Source organism: Megalops cyprinoides, chromosome 17 (genome assembly GCF_013368585.1).
Source record: "Megalops cyprinoides isolate fMegCyp1 chromosome 17, fMegCyp1.pri, whole genome shotgun sequence".
Classification (NCBI taxonomy): Eukaryota; Metazoa; Chordata; class Actinopteri; order Elopiformes; family Megalopidae; genus Megalops; species Megalops cyprinoides.
In genome coordinates, this window is record NC_050599.1 from 15,961,953 (window position 1) to 15,975,499 (window position 13,547).

General features: G+C 43.6%; 1 protein-coding gene and 1 long non-coding RNA gene across 2 annotated transcripts; one reads left to right on the forward strand and one right to left on the reverse strand.

Annotated features, from left to right (window-relative positions):
* Positions 1-7,688: 7,688 nt before the first annotated feature.
* Positions 7,689-8,814, forward strand: LOC118791799. Its single transcript, XR_005005572.1, has 4 exons — positions 7,689-7,753; positions 8,283-8,423; positions 8,538-8,622; positions 8,758-8,814. It is a non-coding gene; the product is annotated as an uncharacterized LOC118791799 (long non-coding RNA).
* Positions 8,815-11,082: 2,268 nt separating this feature from the next.
* Positions 11,083-12,921, reverse strand: ttll2 (tubulin tyrosine ligase-like family, member 2). The gene has a single exon (XM_036550275.1). It carries the CDS (start codon positions 12,919-12,921, stop codon positions 11,083-11,085), a length of 1,839 nt encoding a protein of 612 aa, XP_036406168.1.
* Between the last annotated feature and the right edge of the window lie 626 nt (positions 12,922-13,547).

Genomic DNA, 13,547 nt, shown 5'->3' on the forward strand with positions numbered 1-13,547 from the left:
TGTCATGTGTCGATCTAGATCCCAGGCCATACCACAATCACACGTAGCCATGCCCAATATGGTTGTAAAACATGACTTTTGTATAACCTTTTACTCTGCTGCTCAGTCTAATATGACAAGGTTTGTTGCTCATTTATTGCTCACTTGAATATGTGCGTGAAACTTTCCATTGCAATAGGTCAAAAGCCCTGCCTAATAAGGACAATAAGTGTTTTTTTTTTTCACAATCTGGCCAGCAGTCTCTTAGTCCTCTTACATAATTCCTCTGACGTATGAATCAGTAATTCTCGGGGTGCTTCCAGAAATGTGTGAGTAGTTTTCCTTAGCTCTTATTCTGATGCTTTTTTATTTTTATAATATTATATTTTAATAATATTTTGCATTTAACTCATTCATCACATATTTGACACAATTCTCAGATTTGGCCTTTAGCTGTACTTCAAGCTAAAAAGTCAATAAACCTGAAACCTCTAATTTTGCTAATTATTTGTCATGCAATGGCATCTTGTGTTTTAGATGGGACAGCTCCAGGAAATGATACAGTGCATCTCAGAAACCTCTCTCCTATTAAAGAGGAGGGTACAGAGCAGGGGGGGGAGCCCTGTACAGTCAGCCCATTTGGGATAAGGCGAAAACTACCTGCAAACCCTGAGGACAGGTACAGTCTAACCGCAGTGCGCTTTGTCAACTTTTCAGGCACACATTTCAGCAAATGTTTTATTTTATGATTCATCAGATGTGAATTCCATACAGTTAAATTATAAAGGTTGCTACTGATGTGGGTTTATCAGTACCAACCCGTTTGCATGTCATAAACAGGCAAGTGCTAAGAGCGATCTTTATAGGGACTGTCTGAAAATTCTCCTGCCGAATCTTCATTTGCAACTTCTCGCACAGTAATTTCTATGGCTGCTGAATTCTGGAAGCTGTGTATTGCATTGAAGTATTCATTCAGGTTGAAGATCTATTTTGATTTATCACAAAGTCTGTTGTTCTTAAATGTCCAGAGCATCTGCGCAGCATGTCTGCTGCTTGAATCAGTCAGTAAACCTTCATATTATTATATTATTATTGTGATTTTTACATTTTAGGCCTATCAGACCAGGTGTTGGAGTGCGGCAGAAGACATTTGAAGAATTTGTGGAAGAACAGCTGAAAGCAGATTTAGACAGTCTGCAAAAAGACAAACAGGTATTAAAAATAGACAAAAGCCCCCAGAACCTCTTTTTATGGGTTGGAAAATTCCATTGTCCTTGTCACATAATTACAGCCATGGCCAGTGAGCATTTTGGTAAGCATTTCAGTTTTTTGTGAGGAACCTGACTCACCCTGCCACTTCTGTAAGATTTGGCTCCTGTCTTTCTTCAGGGCAACAGAGAGGTCAGGGCGTTGGAGAGGAAGTGTTTCCTGAGGAAAGGGGAAGGGATGTCTCGTGTGGAAAAAGGTAGGGAAGGCGTGCAGAAGGTCCAGAGGAGAGTGTCCCTGGTCCAGCCGCCCAGGAGGGTGAGTTTTGTGGGACGGCAGAGGCGGTTGTCAGCGCCCACCCTGCAGTTCACCGGCGAGGGGCAGGAGGAGACAGATCCCCCAGTCAGACAACGGGGGAGCAGCCCAGCCCCACAGGCATTGCAGGGGGAACCCCCTAGGGCCAACGGGGGGGCTCTCACTCTCTCCACTACACAGGAGCATAAGACTGGGCTGGAGAAAGCACCACACAGCAATCCCAGGGAAGACACTGTTCCAAAATATAATACAGCAGTGATTGAAACTCCTCCTCCTGAGGACAGGGTCCTCCACCAACGCATGTGTATGGCTGAAAGTGACCCCGCCCACCACGATCAGCAGCAAAGGGAAGAGATTAAAAAGTCAGGATTGACGCAACCCTTTGAAAGCTGCAAGGTCCTGAGAGACAGGGAGCAGTGTTTCTCCTCAGGCCACAATCATTCTGAGGACAGGCTTCAAGCCAGTAAAACAGGAACAGGTGTAGAGTTCAAAAAAGTCAATGACCAAATCGTTAGAGTGTCCGAGGATGAACGCCACACAACAGACAGCGGTGTTGAGAGGAGGGACTCTCACTTTCACAAGAAGTCACTGTCACGAGACGGGTGGAAAGGGCAGAGCCAGGTCACAGAGGTGACCAGGCTCCTGCTTCCGAGGGTCTCCAGCGGAGGTGCGTGCAGCGAGGTCGATCCCATGGGTCGGCACGGCGAGCGGCCTGCTTTCCAGGCCCCTCCCGCTCCGGGACGAGAGGACCACAACCTCGACCTGTCGGAGGATGACTACGCCAGCGATGCTCCAAGCGAGGCGGAGGAGGGGGCCGTCTCTGGACCCCAGAGCGGCCACGGGCCCTCCCCTCTCCGCCGCCTCTCCAGCTCCGGCAGCTGCAGTTCCAGCAGTGGCACGGAGGAGCTGAGGGGCCTGCGCTGGGGCGAAGCTGCGGCTCGTTCCCCACACGCAAAGCCTCCCAGGAGGACCCCCGTGGGCTGGACCAAGCCCACGCAGCGGCCAATCGGCAGCCACGCTGTGGCGGAGAGGTCAAAGCCTCCTTCCACATCGGCGCTCATCGCAAGGCTGTTCCCAGCTGTAAAGACCAAAAGGACAGAATCATTGCAGAGCAGCTGCAGTCAGAGTTCTCTGGGTTCAGAGGCAAATCAGTGTGGTGGGTGCAGATGAATCTGGAAATACCCCTTTCCTACACACTTATCTCTCTCTCTCTCACTCTATATATATTTATATATATAGGGAGAGAAAGAGAGAGAGAGAGATATACATATCATGTAGGCACAGTATTTTAAACTGTCTGTTGGTATGTTGTTACATTACATTATGTTATTACAGACTCTCATTAAATATTAACCTAATAACAGTGTACTGTGATGCAGGAAATGAAGCCGTGTCAGGACTTCAGAGGGACCAACAACTGTGGACAGTGAAATCAGAAATGGACTCAATGGGTTCAATGCTGGAGAAGATGAAAGAAGAACAAGATAAAGCACTACAAGTTCTCAGGTGAAACTGAAGTGTAATAACATTTGGAGTTTAAAAAAGTATGATAAAATATAAATAAAAAATAAAAGTATTCATTCAACACAAATTTTGACTGAAGGACAATTGTGCAACCCAGTAGTTCTAGATTGTCGGTATTACATGAGGTTTCCTACTGACAAATGTCCTTTTGGAAAACCCTCCAAATCAGAAAAACTTGATAAAAGATTAAAAGATAACAGATAAAACTGTTATTTTTTGCCGGACTGTGTTACATAGACAAACTATGGATGAAAAGCCATACCTTCTCACCTTGTTTGCTGTTCAAATACATATGGTCTTTTTCATTTTTTCCTCTTGCAGAATGTGTAGGTGTTCTGAAAGATTACACATGGTTTTGTGGTTGGGTTTTAATGCATGCACATTCTGCACTCTTTTCTTTATCAGATAGATCATTTCCAGTTGACTTCAAAAAGCATGTATACTTTTCATGGGAATGAATAGTAGTCCATTACATCAGAGGGTTTTAAAAATGAAACAATTCTTACCTGAAATGCTACAGCAAGATACAAGAGATTTCATTTGACACAGTTCTAACTGAATACCATTGATTTTGTTCAGAGAGAAAATAAGTAGATTTGAGTGTGAAAAAAGGATTGACCTCGATGAATATAGCTACACATGTGCTCACAAAGACGGTCAAGGTCTGAGGCCTCAAGTGGAATCCCACAATATGGACTTTGAGGATGTACAGGTACTGTTGCCAATGATTTCTCGGCAATGTGCACCTCTTTTTTAAATAATAATAGTTATATTCCCTTTTACTTCAAAGAACTACTAAAACCAAAACATTTCTGATTGCTTTCCAGATGAGTAATACTGATTTGCATAATTTACTGCCAGAATGTAGATTACAGTATAATACAGTATTGCAGTGTGATAATATCCTTTCTGTTGCGCAAATAAAGAAATCACTTCTGCCGATGATTACACTGTACAACACGGTGTGAGAGGTGCGGTTGGAATGGTTTTTAAAAAATAAAAACTTGGACGAGTCTGTGCAGAGTGTGTGCGCGTGTGTGTTCCCAGGAGCTGAGGATGCAAATGCAGGCCCTTCAGGTTCAGATGAAGCAGAGAGAGTCCCGCTGGCTTCTGGCCCATGAGAGGCTGCAGAACCAGCTGGAGGCCCTGGCAAGAGAGAATGTGGAGCTGAGAGGGGATTGCCGTCTTCCCGTAAGACACTGCCCAGAGGCAGAGAGCTCTCATGACACGTTGACCAGGCCTCACAGAGGAGCAAAGACTGTGGTGAGAAGGCATAGCTTTTACTTACAGTAAGAGTAATGAAAAATCATGTTTTACACTGAAACGATTATATAGTTTAATGCTTTATATTCCCTGCCCATTTTTAAGTGCAGCTCTTATATTTGAAGTTAACACAGTATGTGTTCAATGTCACTGCAGGATCAAAAGTTGAAAATAAAGACTGTTCTTTTTTATTATTATTAAATTTCGGTATTTGCTGTTATGGAGGTGTCTGAAGCCATAGTGGCGGGCACCCGGCAGGTGAAGAGGGTCGAGAGGTCTTCCACTTGCTCCAGCCGCAGTTGCACACCTGTGAGGAAACAAGTGCAGGTCGATGGTACACCTTCAGAGAAACATGAGGGCCAGGTACCAGCAGGCCAACATATTACTGCCTGTCTAATATTATCTGCCTGTCTATGCACATTGCGCATGCTTCCTGTCATGAACCTATGAATTGTTCATTTGCAGTGGTTAAATATTATACTGATAACCACCTCTCCAACTGTGTGTCAGATTTTGCCATAAGGCTGTCTAAGTGAAACAGGCCGGATGAACACCAGGCTTTTTACATGCTGTTTACCTTAACCAACATGAAAAATAAGTCTAAGATTTAAAATTAATTGACTGCTCCCAGCTTGTGTTGTACTGAGAATCTTTGGGTATGCATTAATGCTAACAGTTAATACCAGCAGTCTGTCATATTGTGAGATTAAAATCCTCATAATTTTACAAGTCGAGTGCTCAAGTCACATTAGCATGAGGTGAGGGATTCAAAACTGATGCAATAATGAGAAACTGGCTCATGAACAAGGAAGTAAGAGACTCTTTATTATTACTCATTAGCGCATGTTAAATCGGAATGTACTGTACCTCCAGTGTTGCGCAACATGATAATTATCTGCAATCACGGAAAGCTGGCACTCTCAGACTGGTGCAAGTGCTGAGGTCTGTGCCGTGCCCACGTGGCTCATTCTTTCAGGACTCCTGACGAATAGGGTGCTCCATCTTAATATGTCAGACCAGTGCCCCTCTGTGGCCATATTCAGTCATAACATACAGAACACGACATTTTCATAAAAAGAATAATCTCATGCAAGTCCTACGCGTTGCGTCCTGTTGCGTTGTCATTTCATTAATGAAAATCTGGCTTTGTGAATCTTGTAATCGCCCATGGTTTGTGATGTTAATCCCATTTTGGATTGCGGCAACTGTGCTGCTGTGCAGAGGAGGGAGCGAAGTCAGTCAGTAGACAAGGCATGCTCTGACAGAGCTCCAGCTGCTCCCCGCTCCCGAAGTTCCACACCAGCACTCACTAAACCTCCCATCCAGCAGTGGACAGTACCCTGCAGCACTAACATAGTAAGTATGCCCCAGCAGTCTACTCTTCCTAAACTATATACTGGATAGAGAAACATCTTTTTCATTAGCAAGATTTTCAATGTGGAGATTCCCATTTGACAACTGCAGTTTACCTGAAGATCATAGAATTCATCATATTTGCACATTTCCTTTCCCAAATATTATTACATTCAAATTATTGTTCACATTTACAGCATTTGTTCTCAGACTTCCTAAACATATCTACATTACATATATATTGAGATAAGTAGACGTATTTGTGATATTCCTGCCAGTAATTTTACAAACGCAATCCACTGCATCAGTAATCCTCTTTAGAATGGAATGGTGTCTTTTGGCACTGACTGTAAGATACCCCTAATGTCTTCCATCAGCCAACTTGTCAGACTAAATTTAGTTTGTATTGAATAACCCAAGTGTAAAATCGGTTTTGGAGTGCTCTTCAAGCATCCAGTAATAATTTATGGCAGATAAGTATAACAAAGGGCAGTGTAAGTTTATCGATTAAGACCAGTATTATTTATTTAACACTGTAATGAATATGCTGCTTGCCATGTCAAAAGAAACTTAAGTGTTAAAATCTGATTTCACATTGTCATTGTCTCCTTCGTTTCTAATTCATGAGCCCTTTGAAACACAGAGTTAATAATACATGGAACAAGTTGTGTGTCTCAACTCGGAATCCTATACCATCTGCTCAGGTCCTCATTAAAACTGAATGCGTCATCAAATAGACATAAACGCAGCAGTTGATAGATTTCACAAATGATGAACTTGCATTTTTGTTTACTTTGTTTCTGATCCTAGATTTTCTCATTTAGGTAATTAGCTGAAACAAATTGTGCATAAATTCTTGACTAGCAATATAGATGGGCTGGGGCAGAGTGCTTTACAAAAAAAAAAAAAACGTTTACTTTTCAAAGGAAAGTAATAGATATGTAATAGATTTTAGAATAGAATAGAATAGAAGGTGCGTAGTAGCATAATAGCCTTTGATAAACAGGATGTAGTTTTAAAACCTGAATCTGGTTACAAGGCTTTTATTACTCTAGTGCATACACAGAACCTGAGGCAGGAGCACCATGTACATTGGTGCTGTTCTTTGTCTCTGCATTTGAGTTAGGAATCTATGAAAACAAACTTTATATCCAAACTGTTCATTATGTCTCTTTTATTTTGGTATGTTTTTAGCCTAACCGTCATTTTCATACAAACCTGCAGAGGACAAAGGGTCGGCCATCACCTTCTACAAGTAAGCGCCGTTACATTAGGCAGGAGCGGTTCCCACTCAGTTTTGCTAAGGAGTGCCTTTGAGAGTCTTGCCAGTTGGAAAGTATGCTTGACCTGAAATCTGTCACTAATGCATGTACCTTTCTAAAATCAGGAAGGTATTCCTCCATTTCTGGAAACTCAGAGGACTCTTGTAACCCTGGTGACTATAACTTCAAATCAGACACCAGCAATGATAAAAAGGTATTGGACCTGTTGTGAAATGAATAGAGTGTTTTGTAAACCTCAGCCAATACAATATGAAAGGAAACTGTTTAAGTAAAATAAAAGTCCTAGAGTAAGCTGTCTAAGACTTTGGTGATCCAGGGTGAAACCTTGCCCTGCGCCCAGGGTGTGTCCAGGTTAGGGGTGCTGCCGACATCACAGAGGGGTGGTCTGAGCTGTGGACACAGCGGACGGCAGACACCATTGGCTGGGAGAACCATACCCTCAGAGTCAGAGCACAAGGTAATGGAGCTTCAGTTTTCCTGAGCCTCCACACCTGAATGAAAAGAGCTCTCGAATGCAGAAAAAAAACAAGCATACAGAACAGACGTACGTGCAGGGTGGCCATACACTGTGGCTCAGTTCAAGTACACTGTGCCACTGACACTAAACAATCACGCTTTATTTAAATTGTGGGGCAAGTGAAGTCTTGCCCAGTGCTGCCCAGTGTTTGGCAACAGTATGACTGGAGATAAAGTGCTCTGGCAATGATTTCAGTTTGCTTTCTCAGGAACCCAGACACAATCAAGGTGTACTGAGAAGTATGTCTACACCTGTGTCAGACAGGAGGGGTGAGGTTGACGTGAGGGAGGAAACCCACTATCCAGACGGCAAGGTAGAGAGAACTCTGCAACGCTGATAACCCGCCAAAGATTATCCAGCACATTCAGCGCTGATAAAACAAACCTCTCACAGTAATGTGATATTTGATTGTGCTGAATCTTAACTAGTGCACAAGCTCCGAACTTGTGTTGAAGTTACCTGTGTGTCTGTAATCATTTTAGTAAGTAACTGCCAGACATCCTCTAGGCCCGTGTTTCCCAACCCTGCTCCTGGAGGCACACTGTCCTGCATATCTTCTATGTATCCTTCCTGCTTGACTAAATCAGGTGTGCTCAGCTAATCAAAAGTGCCACTGATGAGTTCAGTCAGGTAGGTAGAGCAGGGATAGATAGAAGATATGCAGGACGGTGTGCCTTCAGGAGCAGGGTTGGGAAACGCTGCTCTAGGCATTATCATAGCATGTTTTTTTTGTGCCACTCCTCAGCTCCCTGCTAACACCTGTTCACGCTGGCGACGTGCGTCATTTATGACACAATCGCCAAAATACCCAGTAAATGCAGTGTCACCTTCCGTTATGACAGATAGAATGCCTCTTCACAAGTGGCCGGCGCACCGTCACATTTCGCAATGGAACAAAAAAGGAGATTTCGGCAGATGGGAAATCGGTCACAGTGACCTTCTTCAACGGCGATGTCAAGCAGATCCTGGCTGATGAGAAAGTGGTAGGTCACGTGTCTGGGATATTACACTGTCAGCACCTGTGACCTGTGCTTTAAGAGTAGATGTCTCAAAATCTATAGTTCAACTCATGTTTGCGTGTGTTTTTTAAATGCCAGGTTTATTATTATTCTGATGCCCAGACAACTCATACTACTTATCCAGATGGTCTTGAAGTCCTGCAATTTCCAAACAATCAGACTGGTAAGATTTAAAAATGTTTGCGTTCATTTCATTGTAAATCCTTAAGTTTTCACAGAGTCTTACAGAGGTACAGACCCAAAAAACTACAGCCATTAAAACAGTGCACCAGAGCATCTTGTCCTGTGTTTCCTCCAGAGAAACATCACCCCAGTGGTAAAAGGGAGATCATTTTCCCAGATCAGACGATCAAGCAAATATTCCCTGATGGGCGAGAGGAGAGTGCCTTCCCAGATGGCACAGTGGTGAAGCTTGCCGTGTAAGAACCCTTAACGCATCCAAACATGACAGCAGCCACAGGAAAAATGGACAGAGCTGCATAACTGTCTGTATGTCCAATATGCAGGAATGGAGAAAAGACAGTGGAGTTCCCCAACGGACAGCGAGAGATCCACACCTCGCAGTACAAGAGGAGAGAGTATCCAGATGGAACCGTAAAGACCATGTATTCAAATGGAAGACAGGAGACCAAGTATTCATCAGGGAGGGTGCGCATTAAAGACCAAAGTGGCAAAATAATCATTGATAAGAAATCAAATGGATAAATGTCAAGAGCTAATAATTTACTTGTTTTTGTTTAAATCAATGACAACAAACTGAAAATTGGTGTTTTTTATCTGAAATATCCTATTTTTTTCTTCATTCAGTTCAACTTCATTCTCTTCAACTCAGATTCCCAGTTAGATTACATGCATTTTTAGATTTGTATTGTGTTGTATGCTTTTGTATAGTGATGAGGACTATGACATAAAGCAATGCTTTTGCTCGTAAATGGGCATTTGTTTCTGTTTCTATTTGTTGTGAATGAAAATCATGTATTCTTGAAATATTAATTGTATATACAAGGACTGTATATTGTGTAATGTTGAAACTTGCTCTGATCAAATTTGTGTGTGTAATATCCTGTCTGTAAAATACTTAAGTTTATCTTGGCTTTCTTACGTGTATAAATGTATATAAATTATTGAAGACTCAAAAATAATTATTGGGTTTAATATAAAATAAACAACCTGATATACTGCAATCAAATGTAGTCTACATGCTCCTCACTTCAGGCTTACATGTTGTATATGGTAAAGTAAAAGAAGGTGTGCTTTTTTAAAGCTATATGCTAGTTAAGTAGTTACTTATGTGCAGTACTTCAAGAATGTGTTTTAAGTCTGTGCCCCACTATCTTCAACAGGAGGTTAAGCAGAGAAGTAACTACTTAAGTGGGGAGTGGGAAACATTCCTCTACAATAACCTATTTGCCCTCTCCCTTTACATCAACGAGAAACTACTGTTGCACTGAACGACTTATTATTCATGAGATCCTCACCTTTCCTTTACCTCTGGCAGAAGACTGATATGCAGGCATGGACTCACCTTCCGACCTTCTAACCTGCTTCTGACATCAGCACACACCGGTCTCTCGTTTCACTATGTCCACCCTCTGACGGAAGCATTGAAAATGTCCTTTTTCACATTTCACAGACATGGCTTCACCCCTCGGACGGCTGAGGTGAAGTGTCAGTTCAAACACTGAACACAGAGCACCTGCAGTGACAAGGAAATGTCACATATGTCAGCTGAATGCAACTGCATCTGTCAGTTGTGTGGTTTAGTTTTTTAGAATTATATTCCATATAGCCTGGAATAATAATAATACACACAGCCCACTGATAATGTGCAAGGTTAAAGGGTGGAGATTTACTGCTTTCCCTTGCATGTAATAAATGAGGTGTTCTACAGAGGACATGAGTATGTGGCCTGCCACTAAATTACAGTGGTGTCGCATACATTCTATTATAACCACAGTGGTCCTTCCATCCTCCAGCCTGGAGTTTTTAGATGGTAACAGGAGGTTCCAGTGCTTTCTGCATTCCAGTGCTAACTATGGATGTTCTGTTTCAGACCTTTAAAAATGTTCACAGTGAGCCAGTAGTCAGAACATTCATAGCTGCAGCAATGGCAAAGAAAACATTGAACATTGGCCCACACTGAGCTGACTATCTGGCCAATATACAAAGAATCTGCACACAGTACTGCATTTCACTGGCCTCTGCGGTGATTATCATGTGCATACAGTATTTGTCTTGGGCTCCATAATGAAAAGAGGCCAATGTACAGTTCAAATACTGTTGTAGCTATGGGTTATTATCTATCGTGAGACTCCCAAAGAAAACACAACACTGTAATGTCGATTCATAAAGTGGTTTATTTTAAAATATATTATGGCATAGCTTACATTGCTCTGGCGTTTCAGATTTTGTTTCCTCTTAAGAGGTTCTGGAGAGTTCAGCTGCACTACTGGTAGGAGGACGATGGAAAAGAGAGTCTGCTGGTTTTCAAAATTTAAATGTCACATTAAACGTACTCACATCTTGTGTGTCACTCTGGATAAGAGTGTCTGTTAAGTGATGTAATGTAATATAATGTAGAATGCTTTAATTCTTTATCGGAAAATAGAGGTCTGGCACTCAGTCACCTTGTGGGGCAGCACTCGCTCAGAAGAGGGGGGTTCCTGGGCCCCCAAAACAATGACGCGAAGTTATCCTGTCCCACACACTTGTCCAGATCCCCTTCCCTCCTTCTCTTCGCCCTGTGACTTTGAGCAGAGGCCAGTCGATTCATGAGTTTCTGAACCTCCTGGACAGCAGTCTTGACATCAAGCTCATTCCTTGAAGCCTTGAAGGTGACCTCATTGAAAGGGAATGTCAGAATGAAGTCTCCCACGCGGGTAGGGGGCCTTCTGTTGTCCTTGGGTACATGGTCCCATGGGAAGGTCAGAGGCTTGTACTTTCGGATCTGAATAGCAGGAAGCTTGCAGAGACCTACAGGAGAGCGCCCCTGTGGCTGCTTGGCGCCGTTGAGCGGTGACAGCCCTCCGTTTTCCAACAGAGCCTCTGTGTCTGTAGCCTCAGTGCTCAGAAGAAGCTCTCGTTTTCCTGGAAATGGACGGCCTGCCATGCCATTCCCCCCCACCACAGCAGCCTTTGACTTCGGGGACGGTTTCGGGCAGAGGGCATCGGGTGAGCATGAGGAGCACGCTGTGCAGCCTGTGCTTTTCCGAGCAGAGCGGGTTCGCTTCCTTTCAGCCAATGGCAAGCTAAGGCTGGAATCTGAGTTCTCCAGGTCATCTTCCTGCAAGGTGGGAAAACCGGCCTGGCTATGACTGTGGCTGTGGGGAAGGACCAACAATGGTGGAACAGTGGTCTGCACAGACTGACTGCCCAGACAGGGAGGATGTTTGCAGCGCTGCGTCAGGTAACCTCTCTGTCGAAGGCTGTCAACCTTTCTGTAGCCCATCAAATCAAACAGGTCATTCAGAAGTGCCTTCTTCACCGTCAGGTCCGCCGGGCAGTCCATGGAAAGGGCAGGACTGTAGTTTACCTCTAGCAGCCACGGCTTGAAGCTGGCATCGATGAGAATGTCAAAGCCAAAAAGTTCAATGCAGTTGGGGCTGCAAGGGATGGAGGGGGCGATGGTGAGCAAAGTAAGCGTGACAATGCTGTTTATTCTTTGCCAGAGGAGAAGTTCATCGACATCCTGGTTGTGCAGGAAACAGCGGAATTTACCCATTGTCCACTTACACCCCTGACCAACTTGCTCTTTATGTGTCGTATAGAACGGTCCAAACTTGTTGATGCTGGTGTTAGTCAGATGAGCATAAAGATTGTCTAGGGATACCAGGCTGTACTTCTCTGTCGCAAACCGCACCAGACCCTCTTGGTGAATGTAGATAGTGAGAGGGTGAAAACTCCTCACACAAACATAGATGCGAAGGTCAAATTTGTACCCAGAGATGAGCAGGGGGTCACTGATGTACCTCTGCACGATGACTGGCGAATCATACGTCAAGTCCTTAATGTCCTCAAAAATAAATATTCCCCTCCCTCTTGACAGATCGACGGGCTTACAGATCCAATACCCTGGCCTGCCTCCATTCGCTGGCCGATACTTTGTGTACTCCGCTAAAAACCTTGTGTAATCGTTGGGAAGGATATAAGCAACAGGGCTGAAATCGTAAAGGGTGGAGCCAAAAGTGCCCCTCATCCTCCTGAGGTTTCGGGCTAGGCAGTCCTTGCGCGTTATGCCGACCGTCTTCGGATGGTGGTTGAGTCTCTGCCAGGGCAGAATGTTCCGGTAGTCCGCGTTTCGGAACGCCGAGGCGCGCCAGTAGAGATTCCAGTCGCCCTCCTCCTGCTCCTGCTCATCGTACTCCACCCACCCGCGCTCCAGCAGTACCTCCCGAACCAGCTCGGGGGCGCCCTCGTGCAACCGAAACACGAGGGGCGTCGCACCACAGACCCTCACTGCCATCCTGGGTTTGGCCCAGTTTTGCACCTTCAATGACAGACACAAAAACAAAATCACGTGTCTGACGTATTTCACTTACAAGTAAATGACTAATTTTGTGCACCAACTTTTTTGTCACTTTTGTCAAAGTCCATGTTTGCTTCCATTGCACGTTCCCTGAAAAATTCATATACCATGAAGAATGTTTTCACAAAGTTTATTTCAGTAATAGCATTATTCTTAATAATATACACAGTAAACAACAGCAGTAAATATGTTTATTATGTCTCATACAATGCAGAGAACACACTTTGAAAGCTACAGATAATGAAATAAAAGCTTTGTACCTACATACAGGGACAGAAAATAAAACCAGTACTAGCATTCTTCCACCAATGCCTTTAAATCAACTCAGTAACCATGGTGTAATTGGTTACTAAGCATTTGAACTTGTGTTCATTATTCTGTATTCACTACTGCAATTACTAAGAATGCAAATACAGACTACATGGTGTATTTCAGAACAGTTGTTATCTGGCAGGTTTGTGCAACGAATTGTAAATCTTTCAACTTCCAACAAAACAATACAGCTTGCCAAACGATACTGCCATGGGAACTCATTACAGTAATTTAATGACTTAATGACCTTA